At 52.6% G+C, this 26,988-nt stretch overlaps 4 protein-coding genes and 1 long non-coding RNA gene across 5 annotated transcripts; 3 read left to right on the forward strand and 2 right to left on the reverse strand.

Annotated features, from left to right (window-relative positions):
* Positions 1–1,996: 1,996 nt before the first annotated feature.
* ZNF428 (zinc finger protein 428) lies at positions 1,997–7,652 on the forward strand. Its single transcript, XM_059666300.1, has 2 exons — positions 1,997–2,129; positions 6,987–7,652. Exons 1-2 carry the CDS (start codon positions 2,054–2,056, stop codon positions 7,490–7,492), a joined length of 582 nt encoding a protein of 193 aa, XP_059522283.1. The 5' UTR covers positions 1,997–2,053; the 3' UTR covers positions 7,493–7,652.
* Positions 2,089–4,227, reverse strand: SRRM5 (serine/arginine repetitive matrix 5). Its single transcript, XM_059666299.1, has one exon. The coding sequence runs from the start codon at positions 4,225–4,227 to the stop codon at positions 2,089–2,091; it is 2,139 nt and encodes a 712-aa protein (XP_059522282.1).
* A 6,168-nt stretch (positions 7,653–13,820) lies between the features above and the next one.
* On the forward strand, positions 13,821–15,232 carry LOC132216787 (uncharacterized). Its single transcript, XR_009448796.1, has 2 exons — positions 13,821–14,890; positions 15,131–15,232. It is a non-coding gene; the product is annotated as an uncharacterized LOC132216787 (long non-coding RNA).
* On the reverse strand, positions 15,208–18,761 carry ZNF576 (zinc finger protein 576). Its single transcript, XM_059666301.1, is given in 4 exon segments — positions 15,208–16,491; positions 16,494–16,760; positions 18,663–18,683; positions 18,686–18,761. Coding segments are annotated over 4 exon segments (507 nt in total). The 5' UTR covers positions 18,747–18,761; the 3' UTR covers positions 15,208–16,333.
* Positions 18,762–19,711: 950 nt separating this feature from the next.
* Positions 19,712–26,549, forward strand: IRGQ (immunity related GTPase Q). Its single transcript, XM_059666302.1, has 4 exons — positions 19,712–19,906; positions 20,214–20,736; positions 21,768–24,543; positions 24,794–26,549. The coding sequence occupies exons 1-3, from the start codon at positions 19,738–19,740 to the stop codon at positions 23,074–23,076; spliced, it is 2,001 nt and encodes a 666-aa protein (XP_059522285.1). The 5' UTR covers positions 19,712–19,737; the 3' UTR covers positions 23,077–24,543; positions 24,794–26,549.
* The last annotated feature ends 439 nt before the right edge of the window (positions 26,550–26,988 follow it).

Below are 26,988 nucleotides of genomic sequence, written 5' to 3' on the forward strand. Positions count from 1 at the left end.
ATTCCATTGATTTTTAGAGAGGGTGTTCGGGATGGAGGGAGGGAAGATAGATAAAAATCCACGTGAGAGAGAGACAGTGATTGGTTGTTTCCTGCAGGCGCCCCGACTAGGACTGGGGATCAAACCTCTGCACGGGCAGACCCTAACCACTGAGCACCGGCCAGGGTTCATCTGTTTTTAGTGACTAAGTCTGGTAACCTTATCCTGACATAAAGTAGAATTCCCAAATTAAATGAAGCCCTACAGGCAATAGGGTATTATGAGAACGGTCCTCTGCAGTTGTGAATCTTCTCTGTCCTTAAAGCCCATATCTAGGTGTCTTTAGAAAGCTCTCCTGCCCCAGCCTCCTTTAGACTAATTCTAATCCTTTTCTCTTTAGTCCCCAGCATTAAACTTGGCTTCCAGGCTCCATTGTATCCCTACTGCCCAGCACAGGCCTTGGCATATAAGAAGTGCAGCTGATGTTGCCAGCACCTTCACTAACTTGCTCTCCCTGTTAGGAAGTGCAGTGGGAGACAAAGAAGTGGTGTTGGGGGGTTTGGGGGGGGGTTGGTGAAGAGGGAGAGGAAGCACAGGAGTTCAGAGGAGTCTTCTTGGTAGAGGCAGAGGTAGAATTTGAGCTGGGAAGAAGTACAGAGGTTCTGTGTTTGAGGTGGGTGTGGGAGGGTGAGTAGGAGTTCTCAGGTTGACAAGGGCGAAGGAGGACATTTTAGACAAGGACAGCAGGATTTACTACGACCCACAGATGTGAGAAGTCCTGGCATTCACAGGGAGAGGAGAAGTCTGGAATGGCTGAGGTTTATAGAGTCGGGAGTGGGAGGAGGAACAGCTACTGTTAATGAGTACTTGACACCTACGAGCAATTTATATGAATGAACCCACTGAATCTCCGAAAAAATATTTTCAGCCGAAGGATCATTTTACGAGAGGTAGGAGGAGATGGCTTCAAAATCCTAGCTCGTGTACCTGCCAGTTGGTGTGACCTTGGACTACTGTTAGTCCTCTCCCAGCCTTCATCTGGACAAAGGAGAGAATCTGTTTCAACATGCTTGAGAGGAGGACATGAGTTAAGTCCTGGAAGCGCCCCCCTCCCCTTTTTTTTTTTTTTAAATTCGTCACTTGAAAATACTTTTCCATTGACTTTTTAGAGTGGAAGGGGGAGACGGGAGAAACATCAATGTGAGAGAGACACCTCGATTGGTTGCCTCCCACATGTGCGCTGACCAGGGCCAGGGATTGAGCCTGCAACTAAGGTATGTGCCCTTGATCGGAATCAAACCCAGGACCCTCCAGTCCGCAGGCCAACGCTCTGTCTACTGAGCCAAACCACCTTGTATCCAGAAGGAAACAAGCTAGAAAACGTAAGGTCTTTGCTTGAAGCTACAGTTAAGATATGGCAGATTTAGGATTCAAACCTAGATACTATCTTGCCGAGGTATAAATTGATATAGAACTAGGGCTGATATCCACAGACTAGCACAGGTGTACCAGTTGTTTAAATATTTAAATACTTCTAGACTGGTTGGTATATCACCACTACACCAGTAATCCATACCCCTACCACCATATTGACTCCTCCCCCAACCCCAGACTTTCCCACAGTCCAGCAACTAACTGATTAATGTCTAGCATAGGGCCATGTTCCAATCTCAGTTCTGAATCGTGCCCGAGCTAGTATCCACTTTTAAATATTTGGAATGTTATCTTTCCCCACCCCATTGAATAAGAACCACGGACATCTTGGTTGCCCAGCTGGGGCAATTAAAGTCTCCACAGGCCCAGGGCCTGCAGCCAAGGCCCAGTGGGCAGTCAGGGACAGAGCTGGGGCCATCTCTGCCTTACCCCCATCACTGAGCACACAGCTAAGCCTGGGGAGGCAGATGCTATGTAAAAATTTATTGAGTTACCACAGGCCTTTCCTTTCCCCCTCCAGCATCCCTCTACCAGCTGACATCCTGCATTAGAGAACTTGTGGCCAAGGTGTAGCTGTGGAGAGCTGGCCGGGGAGAGACGCTGCCTAGCTTCTGCTCTGCTCCTGTCTCCTCCTCTGGCCATGACAGAGACTCGTGAGCCAGCTGAAACCGGAGGCTATGCCAGCTTGGAAGAAGACGATGAGGACCTCTCTCCAGGTGAGGTGGCTTTAAAGAGGGTGTTGGCTTGAGTATCATCCTGGTTTGGGATTGAGGCTCTGCTCCGATATCTCGACCGGGAATGGCTCCTTGTCACGCCAGGTGTTCTGTTCTTACTGGGACTTTGTACCCTGCTAGGGGATCCCTTCCAGCTGGGACTTCTGGGGGCTCTGGACCGGCTGTGATTGCTCTCCTTCCTGGGGGTTCTAGATCGACTGCGGCCCCTCTCCTTTCTGCGGGTTTTAGATTGGGTGTGATGTCTCTCTTTTCTAGGGGTTCTAGTTTGGCTGTGATTTCTTTCTTTGCTGGAACTTCTAGGTCGTCTGTGACCTCTTACCTTGCTGGAGCTTCTAGATCTGCTGTGATCTCTTTCTTTGGTGGAGTCTCTAGATCGGCTGTGATGTCTCTCTTTTCTAGGGGTTCTAGTTCGACTGTGATCTCTTTCCTTGCTGGAGCTTCTAGGTCGTCTGTGACCTCTTTCCTTGCTGGAGTTTCTAGATCTGCTGTGATCTCTTTCTTTGCTGGAGCTTCTAGGTCGTCTGTGACCTCTTTCCTTGCTGGAGTTTCTAGATCTGCTGTGATTTCTTTCTTTGCTGGAGCTTCTAGGTCGTCTGTGACCTCTTTCCTTGCTGGAGTTTCTAGATCTGCTGTGATCTCTTTCTTTGCTGGAGCTTCTAGGTCGTCTGTGACCTCTTTCCTTGCTGGAGTTTCTAGATCTGCTGTGATCTCTTTCTTTGCTGGAGCTTCTAGGTCGTCTGTAACCTCTTTCCTTGCTGGAGTTTCTAGATCTGCTGTGATCTCTTTCCTTGCTGGAGCTTCTAGGTCGTCTGTGACCTCTTTCCTTGCTGGAGTTTCTAGATCTGCTGTGATTTCTTTCCTTACTGGAGCTTCTAGATCGTCTGTGACCTCTGTCCTTGCTGAGGCTTCTAGATCTTCTGCGACCTTTCTCCTTGCTGGGGCTCCTGGATCTTCTGTTCTCTCTCTCCTTGCTGGGGCTTCTAGCCTGGCTGTGACTTCTTTCCCTTCCGAGGGTCCTAAATTGGTATTGACTTTTTCCCTTGCTGTGGGTTCTAGACTGGCTGTGTCTTCTTGTCTGGCTGGGAGTTTCCTTCCGGTTACGACTTCTTGCCCTACTATGATTTCTCTGCCAGCTCTGACTTCTCACCCTGCTGTGGGTCCTCTTCCGACTGCGACTTCTTGCCTGTCTGGGTGTTCTAGACCGGCTATGACTTCGGCTCCTGCTAGAGGTGCTAGACTGGCTGCGACTTCGGGTCCTGCTGGATACACTATCCTGGTTGTAACTCTTGGTCATGCTGAACATTTCATTTGGGTTGTAACTCCGTTCCCTGCTAGGGGTGAACATCTGACTATAACTCTTCACCCTCCTGAATGATGATGGAGATGGGCTGTAACCTATCTCCGTGAAGGGAGTTCTGGTGGGGCTGTAACTCTTTGCCCTACTGGGGGTTACAGCCAGCCTAGAACTCTTCCCCATGTCCGAGGTCTCTGGTGGGCTATAGCTCTTCTTTCTGCTCATATTTCTAGGCCGGCTATAACTCTTCCCACTCTGTTTTTGCTGGGAAGTGGTTCTTACCTTGCTGGGCGTGCCTCGTTTGGCACCCTGAGTTCTCATCCTGCTGAGAGTGCTGGCCCTGCTGGGTGACCTCCCGGAGTTGTGTCTTCCCCTTCTGCCAGGAGTTCTGCCCCGGCTGTGTGTGCCCTTCCGGTGGTGTCGTCTGACTCTGCCAGCCTTGTTGGTTTTGCTGGCCTTGGTGTCAGTGCTGGCCTTGCTGGATGTCCTCACCCTGCTGCGAACTCTGGACCTGCTGCTGGGCTGGGTAGAAGGGGCTGTCTTTGTTGTACTTTCCCACTTGGTGGACTTGGAACTGCTGGGGCTCGTGACTGAGTTGGGGGCTGTTGATGGCTTGGTGGGCATTGCCGATGTAGTGGTCTTCAAGGAGGGAGGAGACTTGGGAGACGCTGTGGGCATCGAGGTACCAGTGGATGCCACAGACATGCTAGGCTTTGAGGATCTCGTAGGTGGAGAAGGCATGGTGGGCGCAAAAGGGCTTGTGGTCCTGGAAGTCATAGAGGACATGAAAGCCCTGGACAACCACCTGGTTTTCTTTCACAGAAAGAAACTTCACAACCGCATGAAGTCATAATGGGCATTGAAGATCTTGGAGGGTAGGTGGTGTGAAGTCAGAGGTGGGAGGATAAAGAGAGGTGGGGCCCTATCCCAAGACACTCAGCAAATGTCTCCTAAGGCTGACTGAGGCTCAGAATGTCCTGCCTTCCAGGAGTCTCCAGTCTCCAGATCCAGATAGTTACGCTTAGGTGGTCAGATTGTGTTAGAGGGGTCCAGAACTGGACACTGACTGCCTGGGGAGTCAGGGAGGACCTCACAGAGGATGTGACGTGTGAGCTGGAACCTTACAGAGGAGCAGGAATGGAAAAGGTGGCCCCAGTTGGGAGAACAGGGGCAAAGGCCTGGAGGAGGGAGGGAGATCAGGGCCGGGGGGCCACTCAAGCAATGAACCAGACAAAGGCTCCGTCTTTGGGGGACAAGCAATAAACACACAACCAGATGCTGTATGAAATGAGTTGAGAAGAATAAAGCAGGGGCATAGGGATTGCTGGTTAGACAGAATGGTCAGGGTGTCACTGAGAAGGTGACGCTGGAACAGAAACGTGGCAGGTCAGCAGCAAGCCTGAGTCCATCTCCAGAAAGGCTGGCCAGGCCCTGGGGCCCGTGCATGCCTGGGGTGTGGCTGCTTAGTTGTAATAGGATCCCTCTGGGCTGCCAGCGAAAACTGAGGAGGGGGCCAGCATGAACGCAGGGCAAGGCTGCTGCAGTCCTAGGAGATACTTTGTGCGGGTCCTGCCACTGCCCCTACAGAAGCCAGTATTGTCTACACTGCCACCAAAGAGGGGACTCCTCCCTCCTGGACCACGGCTTGTGTGTGTACCCCTCACAACAGCTGCTCGTGTCACCCTTTCCTGTGCATGGACTTTACATTTTTTTCCTTTTTTTTTTAACCTAAACTTGTTCTAGGCATGTCCTTCATATGCATGAAATCACAGTAATATAGTTATGTGCCCTGTAATGACATTCTGGCCAACTGAATACATATACCGTGGTGGTTGCATGGATTTTAATGGAGCTGAAAATTTCCCATTGTCTAGTGAAATCATAGCCATCTTAATGGTATAGCGCAACACATTACCCGAATACACCTTTGTTCCAGTTGCCTACAGTATTCAGTACATATTCAGTACAGTAACATGCTATATAGGTGTGTAGCCCAGGAACTATAGGAGAACATGATTTGTCACCCCCAAATACAATTAACCCTTAAACAACAGTTTTGAACTTCTCAGGCTCATTCCTAAAGAGGATTGTTCAGTTGACCCCCTTAGCCCAAACCCTGGGCATTCAAGGGTCAACTGTAGGTCTATTTAGCATAAGGATTATTTTCAATTCCGCAGCCCGCCCTCTCCCCCCCCCCCCCCCCCAAGCTCTGAAAACCAAGTAGAAGTTACCCTTCATAAAAGGCATTTACATTTGTAAGGGTGTCTCCTTCAAGTACCTGGAAGGGGGGTGGCCTTATCTCTAGAAACTTTCATCTTTATGGGACGACTAGGACTTAAATCTGCATAACAACCTTACCCTTGTTTACCACTATTTCTGGTAATCTGCCATCGCTGACTCCTCCCACCCCAACATTTTGTCTTCAACTGAGGAGGGTGTTTAAGGTGGTGGCTTTAGCCATTTTGGTGAGTTACTCAGTTTTCCTGAGTCTTCCATGTATACAGGGGGTATACAGGTTACTAGACTTTTTTTCTCCTGTGAGTCTGTCTTTATTACAGGGATGTCTCAGCCAACTGCCCAGAAGGGCAGAGGGAAGTTATTTTTCCTCCCCACAGAGCAATACCCTAGGTGTGTAGTAGGCTAGACAGTCTAGATTTGAGTAAGTGCACTTGGCAATGTTCACACAGCAACAAAATTGCCAAAAGATGCATCTCTTAGAACATAGCCCTTTCATGAAGCAGCACATGACTAGATGTAAAACCACATATATATTGTGTATTTTAATTTGCCTAAATATCTGTTCAAATGTTTGTCTCCCTAAAATGATCCAGCATAGGCAGTCACCCATGTTTAGCTTTCCCTGTTAGAACTGTATGACTAGAGGCCTAACTGCTCTGTTCCTCAGTTGCCCCATTTGTCACTTAGGAATAATAATAGTGCCTCCCTCACAGGGTTGCTGTAAGGATTAGGTGAGTTACTGCATGAGGCTAGGACTCTTCCAAAAGCGATGGACACTGCTGCTGCTGCTGTTATTCCTACTTTTACTCCTATTTTGTCCCTATTAACCCCCTAAGATACAATTCTTTTTTTTTAAATATATTTTATTGATTTTTTTACAGAGAGGAAGGGAGAGGATAGAGAGTTAGAAACATCCATGAGAGAGGAACATCCATCAGCTGCCTCCTGCACACCCCCTACTGGGGATGTGCCCGCAACCAAGGTACATGCCTTTGACCGGAATCGAACCTGGGACTCTTCAGTCCACAGGCCGACACTCTAGCCACTGAGCCTAACTGGTCAGGGCTAAGATACAATTCTTATAAGACAGTGATTTGATGGACACACAGACACTGAGCACCTACTGTGTGCCAGGCCCTGTTCTTTGCAATGGGCAGCCATCTGTGGGGAAGGGCAGGATTGTGCCCAGGCCACCCTCCCCATCTGCTGTTGAGCCTAACTAAATGGGGCTCAGGGAGGGGACAGCCACGCAGGCACAGCCCTCTGTCCTCTGATGCCACTGTCTTTCCCCACCCGTCCCCCATCAGGCCCTGAGCATTCCTCTAACTCCGAATACACACACTCAGAGCCGGACTCCGAAGAGGAAGAAGATGAGGAGGAGGAGGAAGAGGAGACCACTGACGACCCCGAATATGACCCTGGCTACAAAGTGAAGCAGCGCCTAGGTGGGGGCCGGGGTGGCCCATCCCGCCGGGCTCCCCGTGCAGCCCAGCCCCCGGACCCCCCAGCCCAGCCCTGCCAGCTCTGTGGCCGCTCATCCCTCGGGGAGGCCCCACCGGGCACTCCACCTTGCCGGCTCTGCTGTCCCGCCGCAGCCCCCCAGGAAGCACCAGCCCCCGAAGGCCGGGTGCTTGGCGAGGGCGAGGGAGAGCCACCGCGGGCTGGGGAGGGCCAGGGCCAGCCCGCCGGGCGGGAGGAGGAGCCGGACGAGGACGAGGAGGGCACCTACCACTGCACGGAGTGCGAGGACTCCTTCGACAGCCTGGGGGAGCTGCACGGGCACTTCATGCTGCATGCCCGGGGTGAGGTGTAGGCAGAGCCCCTGCCCAGAAGCTTGGCAGGAAGGGTGAGGTGGGAGGAGGGGGGCTGAAGAGATTGGGTGGGCGAAATGGTCCTAGGGGATGGAGTACTGCCTATCTGTGTCGTCTTAGCTGTATGTGTGAGGCCAGAATAAAAGCCAAATTCTGTGTGTCGGTCCAGCGTGTGTTTGGTGTTTGTGTGTGTATGTGTGTGTGCGTGCGTGTTTTTACACTCAAGCATATGAGGCATACGCCTGCGCATCTGTCTGCCCCTCATCCCCCTGGCTCCTTGTTGAGGGAACTTCAGGTTTGTTGTTGCCTAGATTAACATTTACAAAACACTATGTGTTCAGTGTGGTTTCCATGTATTTACTCATAGAACCCATGATATACAGGCTCAAACACAACAGAATTTTGTTTCTTGTTCACATAATAGCCCAGGGTAGGTATTTCAGGTTGGCAAGCATCCATCTTCATCTAGTAATTTGGGGACCCAGACTATCTCCTTTTATTTTATTTTTATTTTTTAAAATATATTTTTATTATCTTTCACAAAGGAAGGGAGAGAAAGAGAGAGAGAGAAACATTAATGATGAGAGAGACCATTGATTGGCTGCCTCCTGCATGCCCCTACTGGGGATCGAGCCTGCAACCTGGGCATGTGCCCTTGGCCGGAATCGAACCCGGGACCCTTCAGTCCGCAGACTGACGCTCTATCCACTGAGTCAAACCGGCCAGGGCCAAACCATCTCTTAAAGTCTGTTGTCATCCATTTGGTCTTGACTTGGAAAGGTACATGTTCTTTTACAAGCCCTAGCCGAGCCCAGAAGTGGCCTGTACTGCTTGCATTTACGCCACATGGCCACAGCTCCCTGCAAGGGAGTCCAGGAAAGGCGGCCCAGCCAAGTGCCCAGAAAGCAGAAAACGGTTTGTGGAGGACAGCTCATGTTCTCTGTCACGTCACCTAACAACCTACACAAAGAGGACTTCCATTATAATCATAGTTTCCTGGGTGCCACGTGCTAGCCCAAGAGCTTTATATATGCTGTGTATCTAGGAACTTACAAAAATAGAAACTTAATTATAATCAATTGCCATTTTCCCAGCACTTACAGACATGAGATCATCAGGTCCTTAGAATAACTCCGAGGTAGGGACTGTGATTCATTAATTCCTTTCACAGACATCGTTTGAGGACCTGTGTGTTAAGCATTGGGAATAAGCAAATGAAATCCTTGTCCTCGTGGCTTCTATGGGGGCAGAAAGGGGCCAATGGTGGGGATAGACAGTGAACAAGATGTAGCAGATGGTGGCTGCTGTGGAGAAAAGGCAAAGAAGGGAGTTCTGGAAGGGGGTTGCAGTTTTTTAAAATACGTTTTTACTAGAGGCCAAGTGCACAAAGTTATGTGGGTAAGGTCCCTAGGCCTGGCCAGTGATCAGGGCCGATTTGTGGGGCAACCAGCAGGGTGGTTGGGGGGGTCCCCGCTGGCACCTGCCTTGGCAGCCCTGGTGCCGCCCGATCACCAGCCCTCCCCCACCCCCCACCACCGCTAATGGTTGCCTTCTGCGGGGCGATTGCGGGGGGGGGGGGGGGGCCTGTTGGCACCCACCTTAGCTTGCCTGGGGCTTGCGGGCTGGGGGTAGCTCCTGCATTGAGCATCTGCCTCCTGGTGGTCGGTGTGTGCCATAGTGACCAGTCATTCCACCGTTGGTCTATTTGCATATTAGGCTTTTATTATATAGGATTAATTTCAGAGAGGAAGGGGGAGAGAGAAACATCAATGATGAAAGAATCATCCATTGACTGCCTCCTGTACTCCCCCTACTGAGGATTGAGCCTGCAACCCAGGTGCCCTGACCAGGAATTAAACTGTGACCTGGTTCATAAGTAGACACTCAACCACTGAGCCACACCTGCCCAGTGGGGGTTGCAATTTTAAATAGTGTAATCTTCCCTGAGGAGGTGACAGACCTGAAGGAGGGAGGGAGAGGAGGAGCCATGCACATCGGTAGGAAGGTCATTCCGGGTAGAAGGAGGCAGGAGTCTGCCAGAAGAAGGAAGGAGGGCAGAGCTGGAGGGGAGCAGGGGGCCAACTCCTCACAACTTTGTCCAAACTTTGGCTTTTGCTCCGAGATGGGAAGTACTAATTCACAGAAGCTTGGCACCAAAGCCGCTCTGAAAATAGAAGCCTAATTATAATGATAGGTACGATTTACTGAGCATTTATTGTGTGCCAATCCTGTTCTAAGGCACTTTACTTGTGTTAACTCAGAAGCTTGGCAACTAAGAATCTTCAAGAATAGAACCTGAATTTCCACAATGACCATCATTAAGTCATCGCTCATACTGGGCCAGGCGGCCCTGGGCTAAGCACGAAGGTAGGGACTGTTATTTATTTATTTATTATATGTTTTTATTGATTTCAGAGAGGGAGAGAGAGAGACATCAATGATGAGAGATAATCATTGATCAACTGCCTCCTTCATGCCCTCCCACTGGGAATTGAGCCCGCAACCTGGGCATGTGCCCTTGACCGGAATCGAACCTGGGACCCTTCAGTCCACAGGCCGGCGCTCTATCCACTGAGCCAAACCGGCCAGGGTGGGACTGTTATTTACTTATTCATTCAACAATGACTTATTGAGCACTTATGAGATGCAGGCACTATCTTGGGAGCTGGGAATAGAATGCTGAACTTGATGAACAAAAAGCATTGCCTTTGTGGAAGTTATACTGGGAAAGACAGACAGACACTTTAGATATTTAAGCAAAATATAAAATACACTAGAGGCCCAGTGCACGAAAACTTGTGCACTGGGGCGGAGGGGGGGGGAGGGGAGTCCCTCAGCCTGGCCTGATCCCCAGAGGATCAGACCTAAGCTGGCAGTCAGACATCCGTTTGGCAGCCTGGGAGCCCCTGGGGGATGTCCTACTGACGGCTTAGGCCCACTCCCTGTGGGGAGTGGGCAGGCCTAAGCCGCAATTGGACATCCTTAGTGCTGTTGCCATCAGCCCGGCTTGTGGTTGAACGGAGCTCCCCCTATGGGAGTGCCCTGACCACCAGAGGGCAGCTCCTGCACTGAGCTGTCTGCTCCCTGGTGATCAGTGCGCATCATAGCGACCAGTTGTTCCCCGGTTGTTCCACTGTTAGGGTCAATTTGCATATTATCCTTTTATTATATAGAATGTACTGTTAGAAGGTAGAAAGTGCTGTGGAGGGAAAGGGGATATGAGGGTTGTGTGTGTGTGAAGCAGTTCCAAGTGGAGTGGTCCAGGAAGGCTTCATGGAGAAGGTGACAGAGCAGAGATCTAGAGGAGGGGAAGGAGTGAGTTTGTGGCTCTCTGCAGGAACAGCAGGTGCAAAGGCCCTGAGGTGAGAGCCTGCTTGGGATGTTTGTGGTAGAGCGCACGGGATCAAGAGGCTGTTACTGAGGAAGGCAGACCACTATACTAACTTTGGCTTTCTCTCTGAGTCTGAATCATCATCATAATCTTTGGAGGCACAGGGTCTGCTATTGTGATCATTTTACAGCTGCTACACCTGGGGCACAGAGACACTGAGTTATCCACCAGTAACTAGCAGATCCCAGGCTTGATTCCAGACAACTGAATGCAGGGCACATATTCTTAGCCATGAAGCCACCAGAAATGGAAGTCTGGCTGTCCCCAGCCACCTTCTGACTTGCAGGAGTGTGTTTAATCTCCACAAAATTATTGAGGTTTTTCAATCACGTTGGTTACCAACATTTAAAAATGGGCAGCCCGGCTCGTGTGGCTAGTGGACCCATGATCCAGGAGGTCACTGTTGGATTTGCCAGGATTACAGGCTTAATCCCCAGTAGGGGGCATGCAGGAGGCAGCTGATCAGTGACTCTCTTATTATTGATGCTTCTGTCTCTCTCCCTCTCTCTTCCTCTCTGAAATCAATAAAAAAAAATTTTTTTTTAATGTCTGATTTGCCCTGGCCGCTGTGGCTCAGTTGGTAGGAGTGTCGTCCTGCCAAGGTCGAGGATTTGATTTCCGTTCAGGGCGCATGTGGGAGGCAACCAATCGATGTTTCTCTCCCTCTCACTTCCCCTCTCTCTAAAAATCAAAAGAAAATGTCCTCCAGGCAGGTTTCATATAGAAATGGAGGTTTCTGGCTTCTCTTGAAAAACTGTGAGATCTAGATTGCTGAACCCACAATCCCATGGGGCAGTAATCTGATGGAGATGAGTAAGGTCACCTCCTATTACCGTGGGCATTCCCTGCCATGTGCCCAGTGCCCATCACCTGATATCTGGACCCCTCATACATGCTTGCTTCATTGATTTATGTTACCTGCTTGGCCCCAAAGAACATCTGCATTTGATGCCTGTTACAGGATGTTAGACCAAAGCATCTTTCACCTTTTTTTTAAGTTTAGTTTTTAGAGAGAGGAGGGGAGGGAGAGAGAGACAGAGACATCAATGTGAGAAACATTGGTTGGTTACCTCGCCCACGTGCCCCAACTGGGGATCTAATCTGTAACCTGGGTATGTGCCCTGATGGAATCAAACCTGCTACCTTTGGTGTCCAGAACAATGCTCCAACCAACTGAACCACACTGGCCAGGGCGACCAAAACATCTTTCAAAACTCATACGTTTCATACTACAAGCTCCAAGTCTCAGAACCTGACATTTATCCACTGAAATTTTCATATCTACTATAGCTTGACATTACTGAACCTCAGAATCATCAAGGTGAAATGCACAGCTCATTAAAACAGCATGGATGGATTTTTATTTCCTGGGATGACCATGTGTAAGCCCTCCTCTAAGCATAGATGTAGAGAATGACCCATTTGTCAGCAAAAATTCCTAAGAATCAGGAGAGCCTGGGAATCAAGAGACCCAGTCTGCTGCCAGTGGGCTCATTCTGTTCCTAGGGGCCCAGCCAGAGTATGAAACCAAGCTAGGAATTCCAAAGAGGATTTAATACAGGGAATCGGTCACACAGGTGTTACAAGGCTGGAAGTGAAAACGTGAGATAACCCAGGAATGTGTTTGCAAGAAGCTCCCACCTCTGGGACTGGGATAGGGAAAGAGCAGTGAGATGACCAGAACCCAATAGGTGCTTGAAGGGCAGGCCACGTGCGGCTGGTGCAGGGACCACTGACAGGTGCCACGTGCTGGTGCTTAAACCTCAAGAGGGGCACAGCGCCTTGTGTGTGTAAAGACAGGTACTGGAGCCTGAGCTGCTGCTGGAGGGGTTCCAGCAAGAGTCCAAAGCAAGTCCTTTCCCCTTCTTCCTACCTTCCTTCTGCCCATATCTCTCATGGCAGAACTTAAGGAAGCCAGCTCTCTAAGGCAGGCTGCAGGCCAGGAGACACTAGGCAAACACATTGTCAAGTATTTTTTAATTCTCTTTGGTAAGCACTGTCCTAAGTGTAGGGAGGAAGCAGTTGCTCTCAGGAGCTTGGATTCCAATACAAGGACACAGATAATGAAATAAACAAGTGTGATAATTCCAGGTGTTGAAAAGCGGTGGGAAGAAATTAAATCAAGGTAAGGGTTGGAAGTGCTACTTTAGCCAGTCAGGTCAAGGAAGACCTCTCTGAGGAGGTGGCACATGTTGAGACCTGAATAATGAGGAGGTGGCTTTGCAAAGTTCTGGGTAAGAGCACTCCAGGCAGAGGGAACAGCAAGTGCAAAGGCCCAGAGGCAGAAGTCAACCTGGCTTGTGTGGCTGGAGAGAAGTGAAGAGGACAGAGCGAGGGAGGTGAGATTGCTTAGTGGGCTGGGGCTGTTATTGTTGGGTTCTGTGGGCCTGGGGAAGGTCTTTGGAAGTCACTTATGGGATGCCTTTGGAGGTTTTTAATGAGAAGTGGCATAATCTGATTAACATGCACAGGAGTGGTCTGTAATAGAGACTGGAAGGGGGGAGTCATAGCAAGGGGATCTGTTAGGAGAGTAGGGCTGGGGGAAAGTAATCAGATTCTTCAGGAATTTAGAAGCAGAGTGCAGGGTTTACTAATACAATGGCAGTTATGGTGGAGGTAGGGGACTGCAGGGGACCCACTGTAAGTGTGCAACTCCCATTTGTCGTCCAGGTGGCTGTATCTCATGGAGAGAAGTCTGCGGTTTGGGCTGAAGATAGATTTTTTTAAAAATATATTTTATTGATTTTTTACACAAAGAGGAAGGGAGAGGGATAGAGAGTTAGAAACATCGATGAGAGAGAAACATCGATCAGCTGCCTCCTGCACACTCCCCACTGGGGATGTGCCTGCAACCAAGGTACATGCCCTTGACCGGAATCGAACCCGGAACCCTTGAGTCCACAGGCTGATGCTCTATCCACTGAGCCAAACCAGTTAGGGCTGAAGATAGATTTGGGAGTCACCAGTGACACTATATAAAGTCTTAGGAACCTATGACATCTGGAGAGTATAGAGAGAACAGAAGCCAAGGGTATACTTGGGCAGGTAGCTGTCTCAGGAGAGCATGTGGGATTAAATCCTTAGGTTTGTGTAGGGCTGCTGGAGAGGGGTGGGGGGTATGAAACACCTGGGTCAGAAACTTCTGGGCTCTTACCATATGCCAGAGGAAATGTTTGGCCTTGTTAAAGTTGGTATTTTAGAAAACGTTGATGTCCAAATGACTACACCAGTTTCTCCATAAGTCCCCCCCCAAAAAGAGATACAGACTAGCTAGCCCTGCCCCAAATTCTACACACACAAACATCCCTGTTACAGGTAGTATTTCCCAGGGCGGAAACCCTGCATCCAGCCACAGAGTAGGTTGTATGTCTATTAGAGAAGGGGTTGGTAGACTTTTACTGTAATGGACTGTATGGTAACTATTTTAGGCTTTATAATCTCTGTTGCAGCTCTTCGAATCTGCTGTCCTATGTGAAAACAACCATACACAATATGTAAATGAACAAGCATGACTGTGTTCCAATAAAACTTTATTTGCAAAAATCAGGAGGCAAGCTGGATTTGGCCATAGTTTGCAGACACCTGCCTTAGGCTATACATTCTGCTGCATGTGACAAGAGACCCAAGCTAATGGCAGCTTAAACAAGATAGAGGCTTCTCTCTTATATAACAGTAGGGAATTGGGTGTTCTTGGGCTGATACGATGGCACTGCTGCATGAAGTTGCTCTGCCATCCCACCTGTTGCTCTCATGGTCCAAAATGGCTGGATACCATGTCCACATTCCAGGCAGAAGGTGGAAGAAAGGCATGTCCCTTTCTGAAGCTTGAGGACTCTACCCAGGAATTTAGCCAGAACTTAGTCACATGGCCACTGCTAGCTGCAAGAGAACCTGGGAAATGTGGTCTTTGTAGCCATCATGTGCTTAGTTAAAAATTGGGAGACAGCTATCAGTCACTACCACATCCAACCCACCTTGGGCTTTAAAAACATCCCTCAAGCCAAAACCGGTTTGGCTCAGTGGATAGAGCGTCGGCCTGCGGACTGAAAGGTCCCAGGTTCGATTCCGGTGAAGGGCATGTACCTGGGTTGCGGGCACATCCCCAGTAGGAGATGTGCAGGAGGCGGCTGATCGATGTTTCTCTCTCATTGATGTTTCTAACTCTCTATCTCTCTCCCTTCCTCTCTGTAAAAAAAATCAATAAAATGTATTAAAAACAAACAAAAAAAAATCCCTCAATTTAAATGAGTCTGTGATTATTGTAAAAAGGGCATCAACCATTGTGTCTAGGGCAGCCGTGGGCAAACTACGGCCCGCGGGCCGGATCCGGCCTGTTTGAAATGAATAAAACTTAAAAAAAAAAAAAAAAAGACCATACCCTTTTATGTAATGATATTTACTTTGAATTTATATTAGTTCACACAAACACTCCATCCATGCTTTTGTTCCGGCCCTCCGGTCCAGTTTAAGAACCCATTGTGGCCCTCGAGTCAAAAAGTTTGCCCACCCCTGGTCTAGGGGCAGGGCAGGTAATGCAAGGAGTTAAATTGGCCACTCAGCTGAGGATGGGCTTTTCAAGAGCTGAAAATAGGATCTTAATGGGAAATCTCCCAATGTTGGCCAAATACAACAGGAAACAGAAGGTATCTCTGTTTGATTCCAAACCAGTTTCCTCACAGGGCTACGGCCTGAGACCCCCCTCCTCATGCCCTTCTTATGTACTCTGGGGATTTCTGCTGAAAAACCAGAGTTCCTTGTTTAGCTATCTTAATGTAGAGCTTTTCTGTTTTTAGATACTATTTCTGTTAGTTTATTCATGTCACCTAACATATACAAAATATCCCATGACCAAAATGGTGCATAAAATTATTTAAATTATCTGGGGTGGGAGGACAAAGCCACCCAATGCCATGGCCCCTCGAGTGGGAAAGGCTGGGAGAGGGTCTGGAGACGACAGATTTGAACTGCACCCCCACATTACTCAGAACAGCTCCTAACTTTGCTGCCCGTCCCCAAAGGCTGGAGCTGCTCCATGTCTGGGACCCATCTGGTGGCTTCACAGGCCAGCAACACTCACCTTCCCGGCCCCCAGTCAGGCACAAAGCCAGGGCAATTTGCTCCTACGGTCCATGGCATCCATCTGGGAAGAATTAAAGGTGCTTACACAATCTACAGCTGCTTGTGATTTCAAACCACTTAAGTGGGAATGAGGGAGATAAAAATAATTTTCCCTCTTACATATATTTTTTAACAAAAGATCTCACGATTGTCTTATTTCACCGAAGGCCTTCTGTCCTCCAAGGACTGAAGCTCTAAAGAGCATATTCTGGGTTCTGTTTATCAGGAGCCCTTTGCCTTTCCAGCAAACTCCTCCAAGGGCCCATCCCATTATTAAAGGTAGGTCCCACCAACCACAGAGCCCCCTTTGCCCTGGGGAGGGCTGAAGCTGCACTCAGAGGTCCCCACGGGCGCGCCAGATGTAGTGTTGATGCAGCCCAGCTTCCTGGGCAAAGTCCTGCCCACATTCAGTGCAGGCACAGGGGCCAGGAGGGAAGCGAGCTTCATGCACCTGGCGGTGCCACCTCAGAGAAGTGGCCTGCCCAAAGGTCTGCCACAATCAGGGCAGGGGAAGGTGGTCTGGGCAATGGTGGGTGCAACCGTCAGGGAGGGCCTGGTAGCAGGACTGTGGCTGCGCTGGTGGGCGATCAGGGCCTTGGAGGAGAGGAAGGAGCGGGCGCAGGTGAAGCAGATGAAGAGCGCCCCCTGCAGCTTCTGGGCCACGAAGTCGGCTGGGTGCTCCCGCTTCATGTGGCGCTGCTGGAACTTGGAATTGGCGAAGGTGATGAGGCAGCGGGTGCACTGCAGGGCCCCCAGATGGCCTGAGGGACGCGGGGAGAGGGCGGGGGAGGCCAGCAAGAGTCTCCAGGACTTCTCCCACCCCCAGCTTCATGCCAACAACGAACATTCAGTGCTTACTATGTGCCAGGCTGTGTGCCAGGGCTGGACAGCAGTCCAGGCAAATTATTATTGGACCTGTTTTATGGATAAGCAGACTGAGGCTCAGAAAAGTTAGGGAACTCGCCCACAGTCATGAGGTTAGGAAATGAAATGGAGTTAGGACTGGAACCCAGGGAGTCTGTCCTTCCAATACAGCTGTGTGATCAGGGCACAGCCTCTGGAGACGGGCTGGTTCTACCATTTCCCAGGCAGGTACCATAGTTTCCTCATCTGGAAAATGGGTCATACCCCCATCAGTATTTACCTGATAGGGCTGTTGTAAGCAATACATGAATGGATTTACACAAAGTGCTCAGAACTCTCTACACAGTGGTTTGTAATGATTACTGTTAGGAGAAAAGCAGCCCCGCAGCCAGGAGCTGGCCTGGCACTATGATAGGCTTTGGCATTGTCCTGTTGAACATAAACTATTTTACAGAAAATCGTCAGACAAGGCCACACTGACTGAATCAAGCCAACAATGGGAGGGCAGCCACAGAGTCTGTGAAGCTGCCCCAGGAACCGGAGCGGTCATATCCCCTCCTTTTCCACTTCCCGTTGCAACCAATAAAGGCATTTGTCCCGTTTTAGGTGGGGGAAAAGACAAGATCATGCCATAATTGCATCTGAACACAGACAAAACATTAATATTGTCCAAGCCACAAAAATGACCAAATACCTCGTCCGGGGTAATATGAGTGGTGACTGCTGGTTTACCAGTCACAGCTTGTGCCCTGCTTGTTCCTCTGCCTTCTAGGTAAGATTTCTTAAGATAGCCAACCAGAGTTGCCCTGATTCCTGGCACCATCCAATCCAGAGCAAAACCCTCTTCCTTAAACCCTCCCCAAAACCACCCACCACAGGCTCCAATCCTATAAGCAGTTGGTGCCCCCGCAGTGTGTGTGAGCAATAAACCAACTTGTGGACTACAGGTGTGTTCCTGGCGTCTTTGGCTGGAGGGCACTGACTCTGGCCGTCACCGGTACAAATACTTAACCTCTCTTTGCCTCAGTTCCCTCAACTGAAAGTGATAATAACGAATTTCATAGGCTCTGTGAGGACTGGATGGGATAACGGGCGCTAATGGCCTAACACAGTGGTAGGCAAACTGCAGCTCGAGAGCCACATGAGGCTCTTTGGCCCCTTGAGTGTGGCTCTTCCACAAAATACCACGTGCGGGCCCACACGTACAGCACGATCGAAACTTTGTGGCCCATGCGCAGAAGTCCGTTTCCGGCCTGGGCGAGTCTATTTTGAAGAAGTACTGTTGATATTTGGCTCTGTTGACTAATGAGTTTGCCGACCACTGGCCTAACACATAGTAGGCATTCAGCGGGAGCTGTTGCTAGTATGTCAAACTGGCTACCTTCATTACCCTCCAGTTTTCATCTTTTCTGCCACTAGCCTACATAACACCGCTTTGTGGTGAGCAATGGCAGACTTGTTCACAGATCGGGAGACCACGTCCCAAGGCACCCCAAGTCTGCCCAGAGTTGGAGCTGGAGCCTGGGTTCCTCTCCGTCTCTGCTGTATCCGAGCCACATCTCCCATCCCAAGCTCTCTGGCTGCCACTGTGTCCCTCTGAGCTGCATCCCATTCATACTTGTGTGGACAGAGCAGGGTGGGTACATCTGAGCTAATAAGGGCAAGGCTGGGGAGTGGCAGTTCCCGGTAGGGCTAGCTCCCCAACAGGCAAGTCCCTACAGCGCCCTGGCCATTGAAATGCCATAGAAATCCTTTTAGCATCAGTTCCTGCACCCCACCCTCTGGCCAGCGGTACTCACGGATGTCGCCTCCTGCACTGCGGGACTCCTCTCTTTTGCCGAATCCAGCTGCTCCTTGGTCTCTTCCAGAAGCGGGTCCTCCATGGTGACTAGGACCCCTCTGGTCAAGAGAGGAGCACGCATGACAACAGGAAATCAAAAGACGCGGCTCATCTGTCACCAGCCTGCTAGCCCACTAATCCTATGACCTTGCCAGCCTTTGACCCCGTGAGATACCATCTCCTTGAACTCTAACCTGATGGAGCTCTCACTAGAGAAACGTCACCCCCCCCCCCCCCGCCAAAGATTCGACTCCTGGGTTTGTGACTCCTCTTAGAGCCATCCCACCTGTGTGAGACCCAAGACCGACAGCAACTAGCTCCCTAAACTCAGAGCGCGGAACCCTTGATCTGACACCATCCTTGTCCCCATCTCCCACACTTCCTGCGGCAGGTGGTGGTACCCACGCTTTAGCTCGCCTCTCCCCGGTAGACAGCCTTCTCCGACATCCTGACACTCTTGTTCCACCCCGAGCCCCCGCCTCCGCGCGCTTCAGCTGGGGGTCCCCGCAGCCTCGAGCACCGCCCTCGGCGCGCCCCTCCCCACGTGGGCAGCCCCCGCCTCTGCTTTGCTCCAAGCAGCAGAAAGGCTGCCTTTCGTTGCGCCTGTCAGTGGCTCGTCACAGCGCCGCCCCCCGCAGGGAAGCCGGGTGGGGCCCGCCGAGTCTCTGGGTCCCCGTGGTTTCCACGTTCTTGCGCCTGATGAGCCTGTCGAGGCCGAGATCCTGGATTGCCATCCGGCAGTGATGCGGCCGTGCCACTCGGTCCTGAAAATAGCAGCAAGGGTCCTTTCCTGCACCCGGGTGCGGCCTGATGACGCCGCGAGCCACCCGAGCCGCACGGACCTGAGCCACTGAGCAGGTGTGGCCGGCGCTCCTGGCGCGCAGGCGCGCTGGCTGCTCATTGTTCCAGGTTCTGCGGCCGCGCGGGGGTGGGTCGGTGGGGGGGGTGGGGGGGGGAGGGGGGAGGGAGGAGCAAGCTCCCGGGGCCATTCTGCGCAGGCGCCGCGGAGGGCTGTGTCCCTGAGATCACACTCCATGGCACCGCCTCCTACAAGGAGTGACGTCAGGTCAGAGCTCCCAGAACACGTCCGGAGGTCCCCAAACCCCGGCGCTCCAGCCGCTTCAGTCCCGGGCCGTCCGACTTCTCAGCGGCGGACCTGCCACCGGCGACAGCGCGACTATACACCCTTCGGCTGTTTGCTCGGTTGGTGAATTGGGAAGGGAGGGGTGAGGGATTAACAATAAACGTGTCCCTGCGGGAGGAGGAGGGCTGGAGGCCGGATTTTTTGAGTTTTTGAAATAGAAAGGGAAACGCATCCATCAAGAGGACCGACTCCGGGTCCCTGGGGAGTAGGGTCTCGGCGCTGGATTTCTAGGTCCCCGCGAGTGATCCCCGAGAATGGAAGAAGAGACAGGGTGGAGGACTGAAGTCTAGGGCCAGAGTGGGATTACAGCCAAGAACACGGCCGGGTGCCCCCTGACCCCGGGCTTCCCCGTCGCTTGCTTTCCAGCTATGCCTCTACCGCGGGGTGACGTCACCGCCCTGTTCCTGGGGCCCCCGGGCGCGGGGAAGTCGGCGCTGGTTGCCGCGCTGTGCAACAAGGACGTGGAGGTGGTGGAGATCCCCGATGGGCGGCCAGACCCCGCACTCCCCAGCCTGCGAGCTGCGGGCCCAGGCCTCTTCCTGGGTGAGCTGAGTTGCCCACCCGCTGCACCCGGGCCCTGGGCAGCGGAGGCGAACATGTTGGTCTTGGTGCTGCCCAGCCCGGAGGGGAACGACGAGCCCTTGGCCCCAGCGCTGGGGGAGGCAGCGCGGGCCGCACTGGCCCGAGGAACCCCGCTGCTGGCTGTGCGGAACCTCCGACCCGGGGATCCACAGAATGAAGCCCAGGCCCGCGATCAGACAGCGGCCCTCCTGGACGGCGCTGGGTTGGGAGCTGTGCCTCTCTATGTGCTGCAGGCGGACTGCGACGGCTGCGAGGAGCTGGAGCGCCTGCGGGCGGCGCTGCGGAGCCAGGCGGAGGCACTGCAGAGGTGAGCCCGGCGTTTGGGGTGGGTTGGAGAGGCCTGGTCTTTTAATGCAGACCTCACCCCAGAGGGCCAGCAAGAGCTCAGGACCTGTCATCCAGGTCCTGCCTCCTGAGTGCTCTGAGGTCACAAGCCCCTCTCCCTAATAGGAATTCTAGAAGAGGCCGGGACCTATCCCCCAAACACTGCCCCCGTGCAAAAGTGTGAAGAAGGGCTCACTCTTTCACACAAGCTAGTGATCCTCCCAAAGATTTTACCCGAAGGCTTGCAGTCTCAAATCTTCCTCATCCTCCCTATCTGCATGGTTCTCAAGTGACCCCAGTTGCCTTAAAGCCACACCCTCAGGGAGCTTCATTATTTCTGGGTACCCTCCCCCATGGCCATTCTTTAATCTCCTCTCATTTTTGTGCCCACTTGCTGGCTGCCCTCCTGAATTTTCTCTGTCAGCTGACTCTGGCTTAGGGAGGGGCAGCCTCTCCTCCAGTCCCACTGCTCCTCTGTTTTCCTTAGCCACGTCCCCCTGGTAAGAACTAGTCGATGAGATTTCTTCCTGGTCTTTCCTCCAGTCCTTACACCCAGTGTCAGGAAAGAGCCCTCTTGGTGACCTTGCCCATTTCGAATAGTGAATAGAGCTACACAATACAGTGCTGATTCTGTCTTTGCTCCAAGCCCTGCCCGCCCAGTGTGTTGCCCCACCCAGCACAGCCTTTTTTTACCCTTGCAGGCCCCTAGGAAAAGCCTCACACCAAAGACTCTACGCCGGGAAGACTTAGCTGGGTCTGGTTTTCAGCCCTGTCAGAAACCTAAGCTCATTCAAGCCACCCATCCCTGCTTTAAACCTCTCCCTTTTCATCTTAGCCCTGGTTTCTATTTGCTGGGACATCAACTGGCCCCCTCCCTCGCCTGCTCCTTCGTCACTCAAGATTATTCAGAAAGTTCCACATTTGTCATCATAGCCCAGTCCTGTCCCCTAGCCCAGCTCTCTGGGGCTTTAATCCCTCTTCTGCCTTTGACCCTATCCCTTCCTGTCCCCACAGGCTCCTGCCACCGGCTCAGGATGGCTTCGAGGTGCTGGGAGCAGCTGAGCTAGAGGCTGTGCGAGAGGCCTTCGAGAAGGGGGGCCTGGAGGCAGCGCTCTCCTGGGTTCGTGCTGGCCTGGAGCGACTGGGTAGCGCCCGGGTGGACCTGGCCATAGCCGGCACTGCTGACACGGGCTTTGTGCTGGACATGCTGCTTGGGCTGGACACGGGGGACCCGGGTGCTGTGCCTGCTTCGGCGCCCACTGGACCCACACCCTACCCGGCCCCGGAGCGCCCCAATGTGGTGCTCTGGACCATCCCTCTGGGCTCCGCGACTACTGCTGCCGCCCCCCACCCAACTCACTACGACGCCCTCATCCTGGTCACCCCTGGAGCCCCCACTGAGGAGGACTGGGCCCAGGTCCGGCCCTTGGCGCTACCGGATGCCCCGTTGGTCTGTGTGCGAATAGACGGTGAGGGCGAGGATCCGGAGTCTCCGGAAGAAGAGGAAAAGGCAGAGAAGCCCAGCAGGGAGAGCTTAGAGAACGCAGGCGGAGGGGGGTTGGAGGAGGAACGCGGCGAGGGAAGGGACAAACGAGGCGCTGGGTCGCAGAAGGCAGGCAGTGAGAGTTCGCAGCAGGCTGGCGGCAACGCGAAGCAATCGGGCAGTGGGGACTCTGAGCGCGCGGCCGCCTGGAGCCCCGAGGACGAGACGTGGGAGGTGCTGGAGGAGGCGCTGCCGCCCGTGTTCCCCTTGCGGAGGGGCGGACTCCCCGGGCTCTGCGAGTGGCTGCAGCGCGCGCTTCCCCCAGCCCAGGCGGGCGCGCTGCTGCTGGCGCTGCCGCCCACGTCCCCGCGTGCAGCCCGAACCAAGGCTGCGGCGCTGCGGGCTGGGGCGTGGCGGCCGGCTCTGTTGGCCAGCCTGGCGGCAGCGGCAGCACCGGTCCCCGGGCTCGGCTGGGCCTGTGACGTGGCCCTTCTGCGCGGTCAGCTGGCAGAGTGGCGGCGGGCGCTGGGGCTCGAACCCGCAGCGCTGGCTCGGCGCGAGCGCACGCTGGGTTTGGCTCCCGGGGAGCTGGCCAAGCGGACGCACTTCCCCGGCCCAGTCACGCGCGCCGAAGTGGAGGCGAGGCTGGGGGCATGGGCCGGCGAGGGCACCGCAGGGGGAGCCGCGCTGGGGGCGCTCTCCTTCCTGTGGCCCGCAGGCGGCGCGGCGGCCACGGGTGGCCTGGGCTACCGCGCGGCCCATGGCGTCCTGTTGCAGGCGCTGGACGAGATGCTGGCTGATGCGGAGGCAGTGCTGGCACCCCATGCGCCTGCTCAGTGAGAGGTGGGATGAAGGCCAGGGCCACCGGGGTGCTCGGCCAGGGGCTGAGGACTCCAAGTCCGGTTTATAGAGGGAGGGGTTTAGGGGTCCAGGCTCTGGCCTGGGATGTCTGGGCCTCAGATAACAGAGCAAGTGTGTCGCCAATCCAAATCCTGGATGCTTGAGGGGGTTGAGACTGGCTATTGGTTGGGATATGTGACTTCTAGTCACCCGGATTCCTAGGTCTTGGAGGGGAATCGAATCTGGGAGTCAGGACTCCTGATTTCTCTGGGGATCATGGGGCAGGACCCCTAGCCCTGTGTCCTGAAGGGAGTTGAGCAGTTGGACTCTAGAAGGGAGTAGAAACTGGATGTCTTGGACATCTAGTCCTCCAGGGTTAGGTGGTGTGGAAGCCCTGATTCCTGGTGAGGGACTTGTCGGTGGTAATGGGGATTCCAGAATGGAGGAAGGGATCTGGGTACTCCAGGGAGCTGGAACGCTTGGACTTCTAAGGCACCAAGGGATATGGGGTGTCGGCTTTCCAGGGGGAAAGATGTAGTGGGCTGTGAACCTTCATGGGGGGAAGGGCAGGCTCGGGGGCTCAGACTCCTGGCTCCCAGGAGGGCTGTGGACCGTGGTTCCTAATTCCTGGATGGTGGGAGGTCTGCATCTGAGGAGGGAACAGGGCTGTGTGACAGCTAGAAACCCTCCGACCTCTCGTGGGGAGGAGAGAGATGTTCAGTATTTGCTCCTGGGGAAGGGGGACCCCAGCATTTGTGGGGAGGATGAGGGGAGGAGGGGAGGGGCCTGGCGGGCTCTGGGGGGTGGCCAGGCACTAGGAATGAGGCTTTCTGGGAATGGAAGGGCAGGAACCCCTACCGCAGAGGTCTCTCCTGCAAATCCCTGATGGGTTTGGGTCCTGGAAACTGCCGCTCTCTCTGTGACTTTGGGAAGGGGTGAGACCGCCCCCGTTTCATAGGTGCTGGGTGAGTGGTGAGCTCTCTGGGCAGTCTGTTCCTCTGTCTGTTCCTCTCCTTTAGTGGCTTCTCGTTTTGGACTTGGTTTCTGCTGTCATTAAACCTGAACCCTCCCTGGCCTTGGTACTTTTGTACATCTGCCTTTGTGGAGAAGCCGCTGTACTGCTGCGCTGATCCAGACCTTCCTGTGTTGGCTCCCTGGGTGTACACAGAGAGTGCCGCAGTGAGCAAGGGACCCACAGGACAGCTGGGCAGGTGTCCAGCCTCTGGGGATGGGCCACAAGTGAGGCAAAGGCAGAGCCGTATGCCTGGGATGCTTTAGGCTGTACCTGCATGTAGAGGAGCAGCCACAGGGCACAGAATTCTTCAGTGTCGAAAACAGCAAGGGACGGGGGGGACCAGCAAGGGGGACCCGAGAGGCCATCCAATAGAACCGCTTCTGTGATAGTCGGGGAGAGCAAAGCTCAGAGAGGGCAGATTCTAGGCCCCACAGCACACAGAGAGGCTCTGTGTGGCCTGGCCCCTGCCTTTTCTTTTCTTTTCTTTTTTTAAAAATATATTTTATTGATTTTTCTCAGGGAGGAAGGGAGAGGGATAGAGAGTTAGAAACATCGATGAGAGAGAAACATCGATCAGCTGCCTCCTTCACACCTCCGACTGGGGATGTGCCCGCAACCAAGGTACATGCCCTTGGCCGGAATTGAAGCTGGGACCTTTTAGTCCGCAGGCCAGCGCTCTATCTACTGAGCCAAACCGGTCAGGGCAAGCCCCAGCCTTTTCTCATTGCCTCACCCCATCCCCCAACCAGCTTGCTAGATCTTCCTTCTGATGCTTGAGTGGGCCCTCTGGGGCCCTGCCTCAGGACCTGGGAACTTGTTCATTCTGCCTAAAATTTCCATGAGTGGCTCCTTCTGTCAATCAGGTCTCAGCTCAGATGTCCCCTCAGAGACCTTCCCTGATGACTCTAACTGAAGTAGCTCACCCCCCCGCCCCTCATACTTATCTCAGCTGGTTAATTTTCCTTGTAGCAATTATTACTGTAGAAAATTCTTTATTTATTTATTTGCCCATTATTGGCTATTATCCCCTTGTCTGTCTTGTTCTATGCTGTACCCACAGCACCCAGAAGAGTGCTTGACACATAGGTGCTTAGTAAATATTTATTACTTTAATTTATTAGTCAGTGGCAGAACTAGGACTAGGAATGTAGATTGTCAGTCTCTTGCCACAAGACAGGGAAAAGGATTGAGATGAGGAGAGAAAGTGCCTGTCTGAGGTCAGGGGACCTGGGAAGCAAGCACAGCTTTGCCACCGTCGCCCTGGGTGACTTGGACCAGTGCCTTATTTTCTCATCTGTGAAATGAAAGTGCTGGATGACAACCATAACTTCTGAGGCCCCATTTCCTGTGACAGCTGAAGATAAGGCTAACTGATCTGAGGGCCAGATGCTTGAGGGCTGACGCTCCCCCTCTCCCCCCCCCCCCCTCCAGCTTGAACTCCCACCACTGGCACAATTTATCCCTTTCAAGTGGAGATGGTGGAGATGGGAAAAAGCATTTGGCTCTGTACAGAATGGCTCCAGGCATTGTCAAAGCTCTCAGTCTGGGCGGAATACAATTCTACTAGTGTAGCTCTAGGATCAGACAGTCCTGCTGAATTTGGGGGTGATCTGGGGCAAGTCACTCAGAAAATGGTGTCTACCTTGCAGGGTTATTGTGAGAATTCAGTGTATATGTAGGTACATGCATTCGCTCTCACATATCAACATACTGCAGCCCCGCCCCCCGAGAAGCCTGGCACACTGGGAGCTCAAGAGGTAGTCTGGTTGCCCTTGCCCACATGCCCCCAGCCCTGGGCAACACCAAGATGACTCTATTCTGGTTGCTTTTGCTCACAGAGTGCCGTCTTTTTCTGTCATGTTGACGCCATCTCTGATTTGGTCCTGACATCTCTGCTCTCTGCTCCAATGCCAATGGGGATCATGCCAGAGATCATATCTGAGAAAGCAAGACCCAGTTTTGTTTGCATGTGTCTCTGTTGTTGGTGAGTGCTGGTGGTGTTACTGTATATAATTGTATATTGCTACTCTCGAGTGTCACAACTACCTTTTGGAGTGGTTGCCTTTTAAATCATGACTTTGGATGGCATTTGACTTTTAGACTTCGTGGAGGCATAACGTTGCTAGTTGACTCAGAAAAGACTGTGTCTCCCTGTGGACAGATCACTGGCTGCCATGGGGGTGTGTCTACGTGGCACCTTCAGCCTGGAAGACCCTCAAAGGCAAGAATTCAAGGAAATGTATGATGAATCTCCGTGTTGCCATCTGCCAAAAACAGAATGGGCACAAAGAACTTGAGCATCGATCCCATCTCAGCACCTTAACTGAGTTTCCTACATTTCTGGATAATGATGGAAGGACTTGTCCATTGGGGTGGAGAACCATGAAAGGGTGAATCGAGGGTGTGGCTGGCCTGTGGTGCTTTTTGGAGGAGTGAATAAAGATGAGTAGAAATGCCATTCTGTGTCTGTTCTTTTGGGATTTTAGCTGGATCTGGAAGCCTGGACTTGTGGGCCTAAGGGAGGAGGGAGCCAAGGCTGGGGACTCCTGGGTCCTGGGAGGGGAAGGACAGTGGGGGTTCTGCACAGGAAAGCTTCCCTTGGGCTGGCATCAAGAGACTATCTGGCCCGGCCAGCATGGCTCAGTGGTTGACCATCGACCTATGAACCAGGAGGTCACAGTTCCATTCCCAGTCAGGTTAGGGCACATGCCTGGGTTGCGGGCTCAGTCCCCAGTGTGGAACCTGCAGGAGGCAGCAATCAATAATTCTCTCTTATCCTTGATGTTTCTATCTCTCACCTTTTTTTTTATAAAAATATATTTTATTGATTTTTTTACAGAGAGGAAGGGAGAGGGATAGAGAGTTAGAAACATCGATGAGAGAGAAACATCGATCAG

Source organism: Myotis daubentonii, chromosome 15 (genome assembly GCF_963259705.1).
Source record: "Myotis daubentonii chromosome 15, mMyoDau2.1, whole genome shotgun sequence".
In the NCBI taxonomy this organism is placed as follows: domain Eukaryota; kingdom Metazoa; phylum Chordata; class Mammalia; order Chiroptera; family Vespertilionidae; genus Myotis; species Myotis daubentonii.

Excerpts from the sequence above, each read along its gene's own strand:
- ZNF428 (XM_059666300.1), top strand. The coding sequence starts at position 2,054 with ATGACAGAGACTCGTGAGCCAGCTGAAACCGGAGGCTATGCCAGCTTG. Across the intron at positions 2,130-6,986 it reads CGATGAGGACCTCTCTCCAG|GCCCTGAGCATTCCTCTAAC; the intron begins GTGAGGTGGCTT and ends GTCCCCCATCAG.
- SRRM5 (XM_059666299.1), bottom strand. The coding sequence starts at position 4,227 with ATGTCCTCTATGACTTCCAGGACCACAAGCCCTTTTGCGCCCACCATG.
- IRGQ (XM_059666302.1), top strand. The coding sequence starts at position 19,738 with ATGGCACCGCCTCCTACAAGGAGTGACGTCAGGTCAGAGCTCCCAGAA. Across the intron at positions 19,907-20,213 it reads ACCCTTCGGCTGTTTGCTCG|CTATGCCTCTACCGCGGGGT; the intron begins GTTGGTGAATTG and ends CTTGCTTTCCAG. Across the intron at positions 20,737-21,767 it reads CAGGCGGAGGCACTGCAGAG|GCTCCTGCCACCGGCTCAGG; the intron begins GTGAGCCCGGCG and ends CTGTCCCCACAG.